General features: G+C 37.9%; 1 protein-coding gene across 2 annotated transcripts in view; it reads right to left on the bottom strand.

Moving 5' to 3' along the window:
- Positions 1–13,533, bottom strand: part of B3glct (beta 3-glucosyltransferase) — a 124,231-nt gene that overhangs the window by 20,283 nt on the left and 90,415 nt on the right. For both annotated transcript variants that reach the window (XM_063232582.1, XM_063232583.1), the window contains 2 exons: positions 9,248–9,361; positions 6,738–6,837 (listed from right to left, as the gene is read on the bottom strand). In XM_063232582.1, coding sequence (XP_063088652.1) covers positions 6,738–6,837; positions 9,248–9,361 — 214 coding nt within the window. The remainder of the gene's footprint in view (positions 1–6,737; positions 6,838–9,247; positions 9,362–13,533) is intronic.

Raw genomic sequence — 13,533 nt, 5'->3', positions numbered from 1 at the left:
CTGGTACCGATAAAAAGGAAAAAGACCAAAAAAAAAAAGATATTAAAAAAAAGTAAATTCTTCACTGCTTTCAGAACTGATACCACCTAGAAGTGCCTTTTAAAATTTCCTGTTTCCTCGAGAGATTTTTCAATTCATACATCACTAAATCTTAGTTTTCCTCATGATATTAATCATGAATCAAACAACAAAAACAAACAAACAGATACTCAAATGCTTTTCCATGGTCTGTGACTCTGAGTTAAACTTTTTTAGTGGACTTAAATGTATGTCAGTCTGTGATTCCTGAGCACCATGAGTCTGCAACACGACAGCAGGTGTTTCTCTGTGCCCCTAACAGAAGAAAGCTTTTCTAACTGAGCCTTGATACACTGAGAACACCAGTATTCTAGAGACTCAGTTTCCCTCTGTTTGGTAATAGAGTTGTGTGATGAGAAAATGCAGCAGAGAAGGAAACGAGGGCTGATTTTTTTCTATCCATGCTTACGCCTCTACGGAAATGCCCCACCTGATAAAGCTGAATCTACAAGTGAGGAAAACAAATCTAACACATGAATCAAATCAAGTGCCAGTGCTCAATGAATTTATGAACCAGGTGATCAGATTTATACTCTGTCTAAAGGTTAGGCCTCTGTAACATCAACAGTCTGTGACTGTCCAGGAAACGCTGTCCACTGGACACACACTAAACATTCTAAGCACCTAATTTGGAACTTGAAGAAGTCTGAGAAATACTAACTGCCAGTGAAGGCACGAGCGGCAACAGTCAGTGACAGATGATGAACTCTGACAGCAACAGCCTTCGCTTCGCTTTTACAAACTTAATTTGGCTGTACAAAAACTAAAAGCTTTCTAGGGCAAATTTATGTCTAATTCAGGGTCTGAAAAAGATGCGAACCATATGGTATTTCCCTTCCTCTTGTATATTGTAAAACCGTCGATTCAACATCTGACCTCTTATTTCTAAGATTAAAATACCTGCAATTTAACTCTTCTATAGGTGTCTTTCCTTCAAACACCATTTTCATATTCACAGTATGATTTTAAAGCTGAACGGTCACAAACAGAGACTGATAATTATCACATACTTCATATTCTTTCAACAGCAGAAATGTAAATAAAGCAGTTGATCTCTGGTTGCATCTAAGAGGTTTTGGTTATTGACCCAGGAAAAGAACTTTGCTTAACAATGCTTCCATTTCAGGAAATTTTAAGGCACATAAATGAAGAACAGCACGGCAGTGCTCTACATTGAGTGCTCTCAGAGCCTCAGCAATATATCTTAGGAGTGCAGACAGATTCTAACACCATAACACTGATCTTTCAAATGCAGACAGTATTCCATCCTGAACTATTATGGTATTTATTTTCTAACTTTTCATTTGCAGATAGGTTCAAGAAACCTCCCTTATACCCATTATCCAGATTTACCTATTGTGAACATTCCCCACAGTTGTTCTATCATTCACACACTCTGTCTTATGCTTTTGTGTATACCATCCATAAGCATGTACATATCCATTTATAGGAATATATGTGTACACGCATTTTCCCTTTTTCTAAAATACTACAAGGAAATACGCATACCTCACAAACCCTTATATATTAATGTGTATTTCCTAGGAATGGGAAAAATTATCAGTTTTGAAAACATCTAACATTGATACAGTGAGTTTCTTACGACACTAAATGAACACCTGCTACCTGCCCGAGCCTTTCCCTAGGTGTTTAGCCAAGACAAATGAGTGTCTGTCCAGAGACCTATACATGAAAATACATACTTTTAACTATAAGAATTTGAAACTGAAATACTGACACATTCTCGTATCTCAGTTAACCACTATTATTTTAATTTTATGAACTGATCAAAAAAACAGCATTTACACATGTATAGCATTCTTTCCCCTCTAGTATAGGATGAGTCCCTGGCCCCTTACTATATTTATTCACCATATCATTTTAATCTTGAACCACCTCTATCGCTACTGTTTTTCAAAACCCTGGTACCTTTTCCTTTTATTTACCTAATTATTTTGGTGGTTTCTGAGATGAGGTCTCGTTATGTAGTACAATAGCCCAGGCTGGCCTCAAACTCATGGCAATCCTCCTGCTTTAGCCTCCTGGGATTACAGGAGTACCTGGCAACATGAGTATCTTTTAAAACCAAAGCTTCCAGTCTTTTTAGAATACACTGATCTTCATGTTAGGTTTGTCTGATATTTCCCCACAGTAAAGCTCAAGTTAAGCATTTCCATTCATAGGATGAAATAAATAATGCTATGTGTGACACGCAGTATGTCCTACTCGTCAGTGCTAAGATTCATTCTGATCACCCAGTCAAGGTGCTGCCTGGTTTCTCTCCTGGAAGAGTAACAATTTTATTTGCTATTTTTAAAAATCTTTAGGCAGAGGTTTTAACATGCAAATATCCCAGTCGTCATCAAAATGCAACCCTAGTTTAGCATAAATTATTGATTCATTTTTCAATCAATCTTTATTATGATAGCTACAGAATGACGACTTCCAGCGCTGTCCTTCCCTGCACATTTATCAGTCAGAACTCATGATCCTGAAAGCAAGGATTCACCCTCCCTCTCTCTCCTTCCTTCCTTCCTTTCTCTACCTTTTTTCTTTCTTTTCATTGGTTCCTAATTTTAATAGCTCATAATTCACTACTGTTTTTAATTAACTGATGTTTAATGTGTCCCAAATTTGGCAAATGAAACCTATTCAGCTCCCCTCTGTGCCCTCCTGACATGTACTTCTCTGTTTTTACTTCTGCCTTTCTGTCTTTCTTCCCTTTTTTGTTTTTAAAGTACTTCCTTTAGATGTTCCAAATACCTTTTATTCCTTTCTTGCCTCTCCTCTGGAATCAGCTGTTCCTGAGAAGAAGCCCTGCCTTCTTTAGTGAGGAAAACACCACTTATGAATTGCAGGCAACAGTTTCTCAGCGCTACTAGGATATCTTTGCTGCCCACGTCTTTCAGCAGAAAGAGATGGGAAACACGTATGTGAACACACACACACACACACACACACACACACACACACACACACACACACTAGCAATCATGAGTTCTTATACATATAAGCTCTTTCAGGTTCCTCTATTCCCATGTAACTTTTCCTCAACCTGCTCCACGCTTAGTTCACATTTTGATTCCAGTGTGGAGACTCACTCTCCAAAATATTAACATTTATTCCATCCCACGACGTACCTAAAATATACTCAAAGAACTGCTCCACCCACAGTACTTCAAAAATCAGTCGTACTAAAAGTCAGGATTTGTTTTAAGTTCTTCCCCCTTCCCACTCCTGACTAAAGGTACATATTTAAATACTGTCTTCAAAAGTTACTGCACTCACATTGATTATATTTTGTCTCTTTGGTGTGATTATACTTTTACTTAAACAACTGATGGGTTCCAGTGTTTCAGTTTTCCTTCCATTCTTGTGGATTTTTCCCATCCTTGTTGATTGATTTATAAACACATAAATTATTATTAGTATGCTTCCCCAAGTCAAACCAAATTGTGAGCCTGCAGTCTACTTCTTGGAATATATCCCCAAGAACAGAAAGCAGGCCCTCGAGGAGATACCAGAACAGCCTCATTCGTAGCAGCGTATCCACAAGAGCGAGCGTGTGACAGTGACCTGAGTGTCCACCAACAAATGAATGGATAACCTCCAGCCAGCAGTGTAGCAGTTTATCTTAAAAAAAAAAAAGGGATTCCCACAACATGGATAAACTTCAAGGACACTGCGCTAAGTCAAGTAAGCAACTCACCAAAAGACAAATACTGGATGAGTCTACTGAGACAAGGTACTTAGAACACTTAAGTTCCTAGAGACAGAAAACAGGATAGTGGTTGTCAGCAGCTAGTGGAGAAGGAAATGGGAAGTATTTAATGGATACAGAGTTTAGTTTTACACTGTCTGGAAGCTGAGGTCCTGAGTTTGATTCCCGGTATCCCCCCAAAACAGAATAGCTTCACAGGATGAAAAGAACAGCGAGATGGTACACAACACTGTGAATGTAATTCTTCCCACTGAACTATATACTCCAAAATGGTGATGATGGTCATTTATGTTATGTATAATTTACCACAATAACAAAAGAAGCATATCCTAAAAATACTACAGATAGATCAGATGATGATGAGATTAAACCCATATTAAATAATTTTAGAGTGGTTTTCTATCATTTCTATTTAAAATTAAGATCTTTTTTAGCAGCCAGGAATCTACATTAAGAGCTATTAGTAGCTGTTATAAACTGAGTAATTATAGCCTCCAAAACTCAACCCCAGATGTACTAATGTTTGAGGTGGGCTCTTGGGGAGACAATCAGGCTGTGAGCACGGAGCTGTCACAAATGGGTTTAGCCAGTCACAGAGCCTCAGCTCCTCCTACAACTGAGGACAGACACAAAGAGAAGCTGGCAGGCCTAACAGGGAGCACCCTCCCCAGAACCGGATCACCCTTGCACCCTGATCTCAGACTTGCGTCCTCTTCAACTGAGAAACACTCTTATGAAATTTGTTTAAAACAAAGGAACAAAAAGAACTTGTCACAAAAACACTAATCTGACATAAGCTCAAAAGAAGTTATCACAGGTTCCCCTACCTCATCCATCTGGTTCATCTAACCCTTTAAGCAAGCAGCTTCATAGCCTTCGGGGTTATCTTTTCTCTCTTTTACCTAAGGTGAAGCAGATATAAGTGTGCTCCACCATCACTGCTCGGTTACACACACTGTAACGCACCAAATCGATTCTTCTCTTCCCTCTTCTTTTCACTTAACAATGTCTCCTGGATATCACTCAATATAATTTATTTTTCAAGAAAACAAAATTTTGATTAATTTGATCCTCTGCTTATTTTCTATTTCATTGTTTCAACCCTTACTTTTATTATTATTTCCTTTCTTGTGCTTCTCTCATAGAATTTGTTGTACTTCTTCTAGTTTTTGAGTGGGGTATTGAATTATGTATTGTTACTGTTCCCACTGGATAGATTAAATCTTTATCTGTTGTTTGTTTTTAGACTCTGAGTGACTGACTGTTGATGAGTGTCACATAGACAGAACTAGGATTTGATTTATGGGTCAATTTGAAAAGTTCTTTCATTAGGTGAATTGAACTATTAATACTTACTGCTACAGCTAATAATGTTTGGTCTCACCACTATATAATTATTCTGGGTTTCAATTACTATATGCATCATTTTATATTCACTGTGTCTACTCATTTAAGTACATTTCTCTGCCTTTTCAAAACACACTTCTGATATTTATAAGGTGTTTCCCCTGATACTTACCATCAAGTTTAGTCTTTTTATGCTTTATTACATTTTTAGTATAACACTGCATTATTTGCAGGTTTTTTGTTTATTTTTATTTTTTGAGACAGGGTCTTGCTTTGTAATTCATATGTCCTCAAACTCACTACCCTGTACTGGCCATGAGCTAAAATAAACCTCTCTGCCTTTAAATTTTAGGTGTCAGGTATTTTTTCCCAGTGACAAGAAAGTAACTAAAACATTATGCTTCTTGGATCTGTGGTTTTACAGTTTGTATCAAATTTGGAAACTACTTCTTGAAATATTTCTTATGTACTCCTCCCTTTAGGGACTCCAACTATATGTGTTTGTGTGTGTGTGTGTGTATTGCAATGTCACTTGAAACTGTCCCATAGTTCAGTGATGCTCTGTCCATTTTCTAAAATTTATCTTTGTCCTTCATTTTGAATAGTTATTACTATAGTATTGTCAAGTTCACTGATATTTTCCTCTACAGTGTCTAATTTGCTACTTATCTCATTTAGTGGGATTTCTGCCTCAATTTTGTATCTTTTAATCATGGACTATAAAAAGCTAAAGGATGACATTAGCTTTGTTTAATCCTTTCATGTCTCTTTTTTTGATTCGTGGAATAGTTATAGCAACCAAAAACAACAGCTTAGAAAGTACTAATTCTAATACTACGATCCTTCTGAAACATATATCATCAAATGATTTTTCACCATGTTATTTCCATACTGCTTTGCACACATGGTAACTTTTGATCCTATGAATCATAGGTATTCTCCTCTGGCTGGTGGGAACAGAGACACAGTCCCATGTAAGTGACAATGAACATTTCTTCTAGTTATTCTGCTGGTTCTTTCCCCAGTCTTGAGTATTTTCCTCATACAGATGCACTGATCAGTACTGAACACTTAAGGGAACCCTCCCCAAGTCCTTTCTTTTTTTTTTTTTTTTTTTTTTTTTTTTTGTCTTTTTCCTTTTTATCGGTACCGGGGATCGAACTCACGACTGCCTGCTTTATAAGGCAGGCGCTTATGCTGCTGAGCTAAATCCCCAGCCCCCCAAGTCCTTTCTTTCTAGGAAGCCCTCACCTTCCTAGTCCTCCATCCTGAAAACTTGAGCAGCTGTGGCCTTCTGAGGCCCTCAGCTCCGTGTCTTCAGCTCCAGGAGTCTGCAGGCTCCACTTATGCCCCTTATACATAGTGGTTTGGGACTCTCGCAAGGCAGGCAGCTGGGCAATCATTTGCTTCATGTCACTCTAATGTCCAGCACCTTAAAAGCCTTTATTCCATACATTTTTTCCTTTTGGGGGGTTGCTTCAGATGGAGGGTAAGTCCTACATCTTAGAGTCCATCTTGGCCAGCAGCAGAGTAGCTACCACAGTTTTCAAATAGAAAATTTAAAGCCACCTAGGATGAAATGACTCCTTACCTTATTAATGTATCATCATCCACAATGACTAACCATGTTATCTTGCCATGGTTATGATTCAAAAATCTTTCCAAAATGGCAAATGTTTTTCCACAATGACCTAGGATAGTTAAGAAGAAAACTTCAGACACATTTGATTTCTCTGAAATACATAGAATTCATTTTTTAAAATTTTTCAAAGGGTTGTAAAAGGTTGAATCTTGACCATCTTAATAATCTGAAATTATTCTAGAAATTAGCCTTCTCTAATTTCTAACTTTCATAGGTATAATGAATTGGTGAGAACTTTTAAGATGTTGACATCTAAGCCATGGGAAAATGGAGACTGGTAGAGACTAGAGGAATTAAAGAAGATAACACAAATAATTACAGAGGAGATACAACTAGCTCTTCACTGCGGACAATTAAGAAGGTCACAAGCCTCAGTGTCTCGAGGAGCCTTATCTTTTGGAAATGTGCTTATGCTGAAGGAACTGTTAGAACTCTAAGCACTATGAGCACAGGGAAGTGAAGGTGGAAAAGTAAACATTATACCTTGATTCACTTGTTTGATAAACATTTCAACTAAGTTTTTAACATGCCAGACACAGTGGCAGGTAGGAAGACAGGCATTAAAGATACAGCACTATGTAAGGCAAAGTTACAGTCCCTCAGAAACCAACAGACAAATTATCATACTTTCATGGTAAATGCTTGATCCAAAAAAAAAGTAAAACATTGGGGAAAAATACTCAAGTTGATAAACAGGAGTATGTCCTTAGTTTCAGCTAAGTATTTGGTGGCATAGTACAATACAAACTTATCTTAACTAATTAATGTTAAACTACTCTTTCACTTTTATCTACCCTTCATTGTGTGTGTGTGTGTGTGTGTGTGTGTGTGTGTGTGTGTATGTGTGTGTGTGTGTGTGTTTGTGTGTGTGTGTGTGTGGTACTAAAGATTGAACCTGGGGCCTTTGCACTGAGATATGTTCCTATCCTTTGTTTATTTTGAGATAAGGTTTTGCTAAATGGCTAAGTTATCTGGTCTGGGCTCAAATTTGTGAACCTCCTATCTGAGCCTCCCAGACTACTGGGATTACAGAGATAAGCCATAATGCCTGGCTTTCTCTTTATATATTTTTTAATCTCTACAGTTATGTATTTTTGAAGTTTATTGAAAAAATAACTTCATTTCTTTCATAAGTATTCATTTATTTCATTCTCTCAAATTGCTTTTGGAATCAAAGAATATCCTCTTTGATTAACAATATAGGTAACAATATAGTCAGACTAGAAATAAATGAACAAATCAAAGAATGAATGAATAGATAAATAATTAGTAAAACAGCCTACACTGAACTTTTTTTTTTTTTTTTTTGTCTTTTTCCTTTTTATCGGTACCTGGGGTCGAACTCATGACTGCCTGCTTGCAAGGCAAGTGCTTAATGTTGCTGAGCTAAATCCCCAGCCCCTACACTGAACTTTTAAAAAGCAAGGTTAACAAGAAAAACTCAATCTAAAAAAGTCTTTGCAAACCAAGAACAGTAATTTCTATAAAACATTTAAACTTGCCAGAAGAATCTGTAATATCTGATTCTATCTTAAACTTTATTACTCAAGTAATTATGAGTGACAATAATATAAAACAATCAAAGTGAACTTCTGTAGAACAAAATAGCTCACTACTCCTATTTTTTTTTTAATTTATAAAAGGGTATGGGGAACCAAAAACAAAAAAAGCACTAAGACAAATAATGAAGTAGTCAGATTTCCACTGTCACTTTTTTTAATTAAAAACATTCAGCCGCACACAGTGATACACGCCTCCAATTTCAGTTACTTGAGAAGCTGGCAGAGAAGGATCACACGTTTGAGGCTTGCTTGGGCAACTTACTGAGACAGTCTCAAAAACAAGATGAAAAAATGTGCTGGGCATCTAGCTATACAGTTGAGCACTCCTGGGTTTAATCCCCAGTACCACAACAAGGGGAAAACATGTTGTTAATTAGAAAACCTGGCATCAAAGAGAAAAGCAGGTCAATTTCCAACAACATACTAGTGAAAAGATTAACACCCATGATGTAGCTTACTCTATACATAACCAGTACAGCAGCAGGGTAGGTGCTATATTCACAGGTGCATAAGAGATGGGAACCAGACCATAAAACTTAGGAGGATGGAGGCTCAGTGCGGGAAGATGACAAGTTAGCTTCGCAAATCCCATTATGGCCACGATAAACTACGAAGATACGAGAAATTTATGCTTCGACTCCATTGTAACCTCCATGTGCTCAATTAGAGCAATATAACTGACTAAAAATGTACAACTCTGCCTGCTACAAAGTCTTTAATTTGAAGAATCACTCCACACCTGAGGGTAAAGATGCTGGGCATAGGAAGAATAAAAAAACAAAACAAAACAAAAACAAAGACAGGAAAGTCTACAGTGCTATGGATTTCTTTTTACCCTGACTTGCTGTGTTTATAGGCTGAGGATTTTTGACAAACGAGAAAGAACTGAGGACGCACCTCTGTCAGTGTTGGGAATTCCCAGGTCCACAGTGGGTATGGCACTGTCTGCGTGGTCACTGTAGTATTCAACAAGGCTCGCCTGTCGCTCCCAAGTCTGCTTTACAATGGGTACTGAAAGACACAGTGGTGACAGTCACTGGTACAGTACTACAGGAAGCCTGAGAACTCGAAACGGCAGCACACGCACCTGCAAATGAAGCACAGAGTCTTGTATTCTCCGGGAGTCCCAAGACCTGGAGAAACGGCAGCACATGGCTAAAATCCGCTCCCTGAAGCACTTTTAAAACGACCTAGAGTCAATCTCCCATGTCTGATGATAGTTATTCCAAAGTCAATTTTGTAGTCTGTTTATAATGTCCCATCTGAATGAATTCCCTTTCCTCTTTTCCTGATAGGCTATTCCACTTTATCTACCCCCCAATGCAGTTGTTAAATGTGTTTCTGTCAGGTGGTGTTACAGCTGGGATCCAAAACATCCTCCCAGCAGGCTCATTTCTTTCTAAGTCCGGTGGCCGGTTGAGGGGCTCTCTCACCCTCTCTGCTTCACAGCTGCCCTGAGGTTAGCCTTCCCCCACCTCCCCCGCCTGCGGGATGTTCTGCTGCACCACAGCCCTGAACCAATGGATCCTAAGGCCTTGGACTATGGTCATGAATGAATCTTCCTCCTAGGTGTCTTTCTCAAGTACTTGGTCACAGTGAGGAAGACGTGACTAACCCAACGGGAAACAGAACTACCTCTGCTGAGTGGAATATCTGGTACGATTCCAGCTGAGATGCGCGCTGTCCCTCCTAGAATGGGGACCTTTCCCAGTGGCACATGCCGCTGCCCAGAGACCAAGCAGGCTGCCCAAATCTACAGCGAGCATGGTCTTGCTACTGATAATCACTGCATATGGTGACTGATTTAATGGCATACATTTGAAAAACGTGGGAGAAATAAAATTGAGATTCACTGTAGGCTTTAAAACTATCAACAACAGATAAACTGGGTGTTTAAAAACTGTTTGATTTTTTGGTAGTGGAGACTGAAGCAGGGTCTTTGCACTGAGCTACTTTGTTGTTGTTTGATTTGGGTTTTGTTTTTTGTTTTGTTCCATGTTGTTTTTCCCTTTTGAGACTACTGAGTTCAGGCTGGCCTTGAACTCCCTTTGCAGGGCAGGCTGAGTGCTGGGATTACAGGTGTGTACCACTTTGCCTGGCCTAGAAACAGCTAAGTGGTTGAAAACAAGAAGCATTTCAAGTTTAGATGCTCGACAAGTAACAGAATTTGCATACCTGACATACAGACAGCTGCTGACCTGGAATTAATTCATATCCAAGTAACTGTTTTCTTTTCTCTGTGTATTTTAAAATTACTATCTGTGTATCTCTGTTTTAAAAGGAATTTCTGCTGGTGTTTTTATAGGGAAGAATGTATTCAGATTTTAGACTCTATTAATTTAAGAATCTTCACCCTCATGAACCAAATCTTCACCAAACTTTTTGAGATTTTATTAGTAGTGTATTTTCCTTTACTCCAACTCAAATTAAAATAAACTATATGCAAAAACTGTCACCACAGTGTGAACTCTAAATATTTAGCTAAAGTAAATCAGCAAGTTTGAGTCCAGCTCAGATATCCTTAACTCACATACAAATTTTATAATCCACTGTTTATCAGCCTTTTAAAAAATTATAAATTCTGAATACTGATAACATTATTACCAAGTTATCCATTAAGTATTTTCACATATTAAAATATCATTTTCTATTAACACAGAGAGGCAGACACTTAATGAAGGTTTCTTCCTGTCTAAATGGTCACTAAAAGAAGAGCTGTAGGAGGTCAAGAAAAAATGTTTTTTAAAACTTCACTCTGTTCTACTTCCAAACCTCAGCGCAACAAAAATCTTCACCATGAAGCTGCAGTTGCAGTTGGTTTTGCAAATAATAAGCAAGAGGACTTACCCCAGCAAGGCTCTCTGCAGCTTGCAGCGACTAGAAGTTCACATATTTGGGTAAAAAATCCATTGCGTACTGCTGGAAGAGGCTGGGAGGAGAGCTCAAGAACCTTCCTCAGTTCTCAGCATGGGTCCTTCAGCCTGTGCAAAACCTACTTCAATTTCCACAGCCTTTAGCCTTGTCCTTTTGTTCCAATAGCTTTATTAAACAGCACAGGTGTTTCTCCTCAATTATCTAATTTAAATAAAATTAAAACCTAATCAAATGTGAGCTGGCTCTCTGCTCTACCTGACTAGTTAACTTCAGTTTTAGTGTGAAATAGAAATTTCAACAAAGGTAAGAACTTCTGTATGATTCAGTCTCTAATGTCTGGCACAATGCCTAGGACATAGTAGTCACTCAGTGAATCCTTGAATGAGTAATTCAAAATCCTTGAATTTTGTAAGAGTCGCATTAACAGGTATAGAACTAATTTCATAAAAGAACTTAAAAAATTTTTTTTCATAACAGTAATTTATCTTTTGGTACAAAACTGGTGCCATCATTAACAATCATTTAAAATTAGCCCAAACATTTTTATAAGTGAGATATTATGATTCTATAGTGCCTAATACATTAGTTTGTATCAGTCTCACATCATTGCTATGCTTTTATTTGATCTTCTATCTGTAAAGGATCTGAAGGTAAAGGCTTTCAAAATAGCAAGTTAAGGTTTCATCTTCAACGAGGGTTCATCCCAAATTGAACTTTTAAAATACTGGCCTATGTTATTAGCATAGTCTGAATTCTAAAGTGAGTTCTTTTTTACAACTATTTCACACTGTATTAAACCATCTACTTCTAGAGTTACACGATAGCTCATTTTCAATAAAGAGAAGCATGCTTTCTACCACGTAATGAAATAATAGTGAGCACTCTTTTCAAGAAGTTTGACATAGGACAACTTCAAACTGGAGCAAAGTAAACATTTTACTATTAAAAAAAAAAAAATCCCAGGTGCACCAGTGGCATAAATCTTTGTTAGAGCTTTCCAGATTTAAGTAGGAGCTGGATCTCACTATGAGGTAAAGAAACACACATTTTTACTCCTGGTGAATTTACTTCTGAAACTGTCTAACATTATGGATGAAAATGGACTGACACTTGGACATTTTAAAAATGTTCAATCAATCAAGTGTAATGTACCACATAAAGCTGAAAAGCTATTTTAAAGAATCTGCTATTTTCAACTGGTAAATGGATCTTTTGTTCTGTATGTGTTAGTAATCACAGCATAAAACCCTGATTGCTCTTCTCTTCTCAGTAGGGCATTGAGGACACACATTTGAGCTTTAATTCCTCATTTTAAAGACCGAAGTATACCTAAGACTGAAAAGCATCCCTCCTCGCTGACCTAAAACAAGAGCTGGAAATAAGCTGGAGTGTCATTAACTCTTCAGCAATGATGGGAAAAACTGACCCAGCCACTCCTGACGACCTCCCTCTTTAATAATTAATTTAATCACTTCATCTGACCGGAGTGTGGCCTTCTATCTTTTTAAGACAAGCCTCACTTTTTAAATAAGCAGACTATGCCTCAGGACCTGTAACCTCTTCCATAAGACAGAACCCCAGTTACCAAACACTCCTAATAAATTTGTTCCAATTTGCCTCTTCGCAGCAGTGAAGAGAAAAAAAAGGTTTTGACCCTTTTTAACTTGAGTAAGGTATTTACTTTTAAAAGCTCAGGAAGCTGTGAAAAAGAACTACAGATGAGCAAACAGCGAGTTGACCTCTTTAATTAGAGGGAGACTGACCTAAGGTTTTCTTGACAGCTCGTGTCAAACAATGAAAAACCCATAACCAAGAGGAAGTCATCACGCTGCATATTAAAACCCCAGTGATGAATCAGCTCTGCCTGATGTATCAGCATACACAATAGTTTTAAAGTTTCTTCAAAACCCTACTGCAGGGGTAAGGGAAGGGACTAGTTCTTCTTTTTTCCCAGCCGTGCTTGAAGGGGCTGGGGTCTGGCTGTCGCCCAGCAGCGGTGGCCTGTACATCATGCTAGTTCACAGGGAGGGCTTGCTTCTTAATGAACTCTCTCCACAATGGTGAACCTTTTAGAGATGAAACTGCAACCCAAAATCTACTTATTAATCTACAAAGTGCCAACATTGGAATTAAACCTGAATACTGAGGTTTTAGTTTACAAAAAGTAACTCCTATATTAACAGTTTCACTTAAAAAAATAATAACACGTGCCATAGGTTCACTACCACTTCTCTACTGCAGAATCTAGACAAATGTAGCGATGGAGAAATTTCACCTTCAGCCCAAATAAAATATATTTAAGATTTTTT

The sequence above is a fragment of the Cavia porcellus genome, unplaced genomic scaffold, assembly GCF_034190915.1.
Source record: "Cavia porcellus strain 051 isolate PalLab524CR breed Dunkin Hartley unplaced genomic scaffold, mCavPor4.1 scaffold_21, whole genome shotgun sequence".
Classification (NCBI taxonomy): domain Eukaryota; kingdom Metazoa; phylum Chordata; class Mammalia; order Rodentia; family Caviidae; genus Cavia; species Cavia porcellus.
The sequence above is the reverse complement of the archived record's forward strand: the minus strand, read 5'-3'. Positions and strand labels throughout refer to the sequence as shown.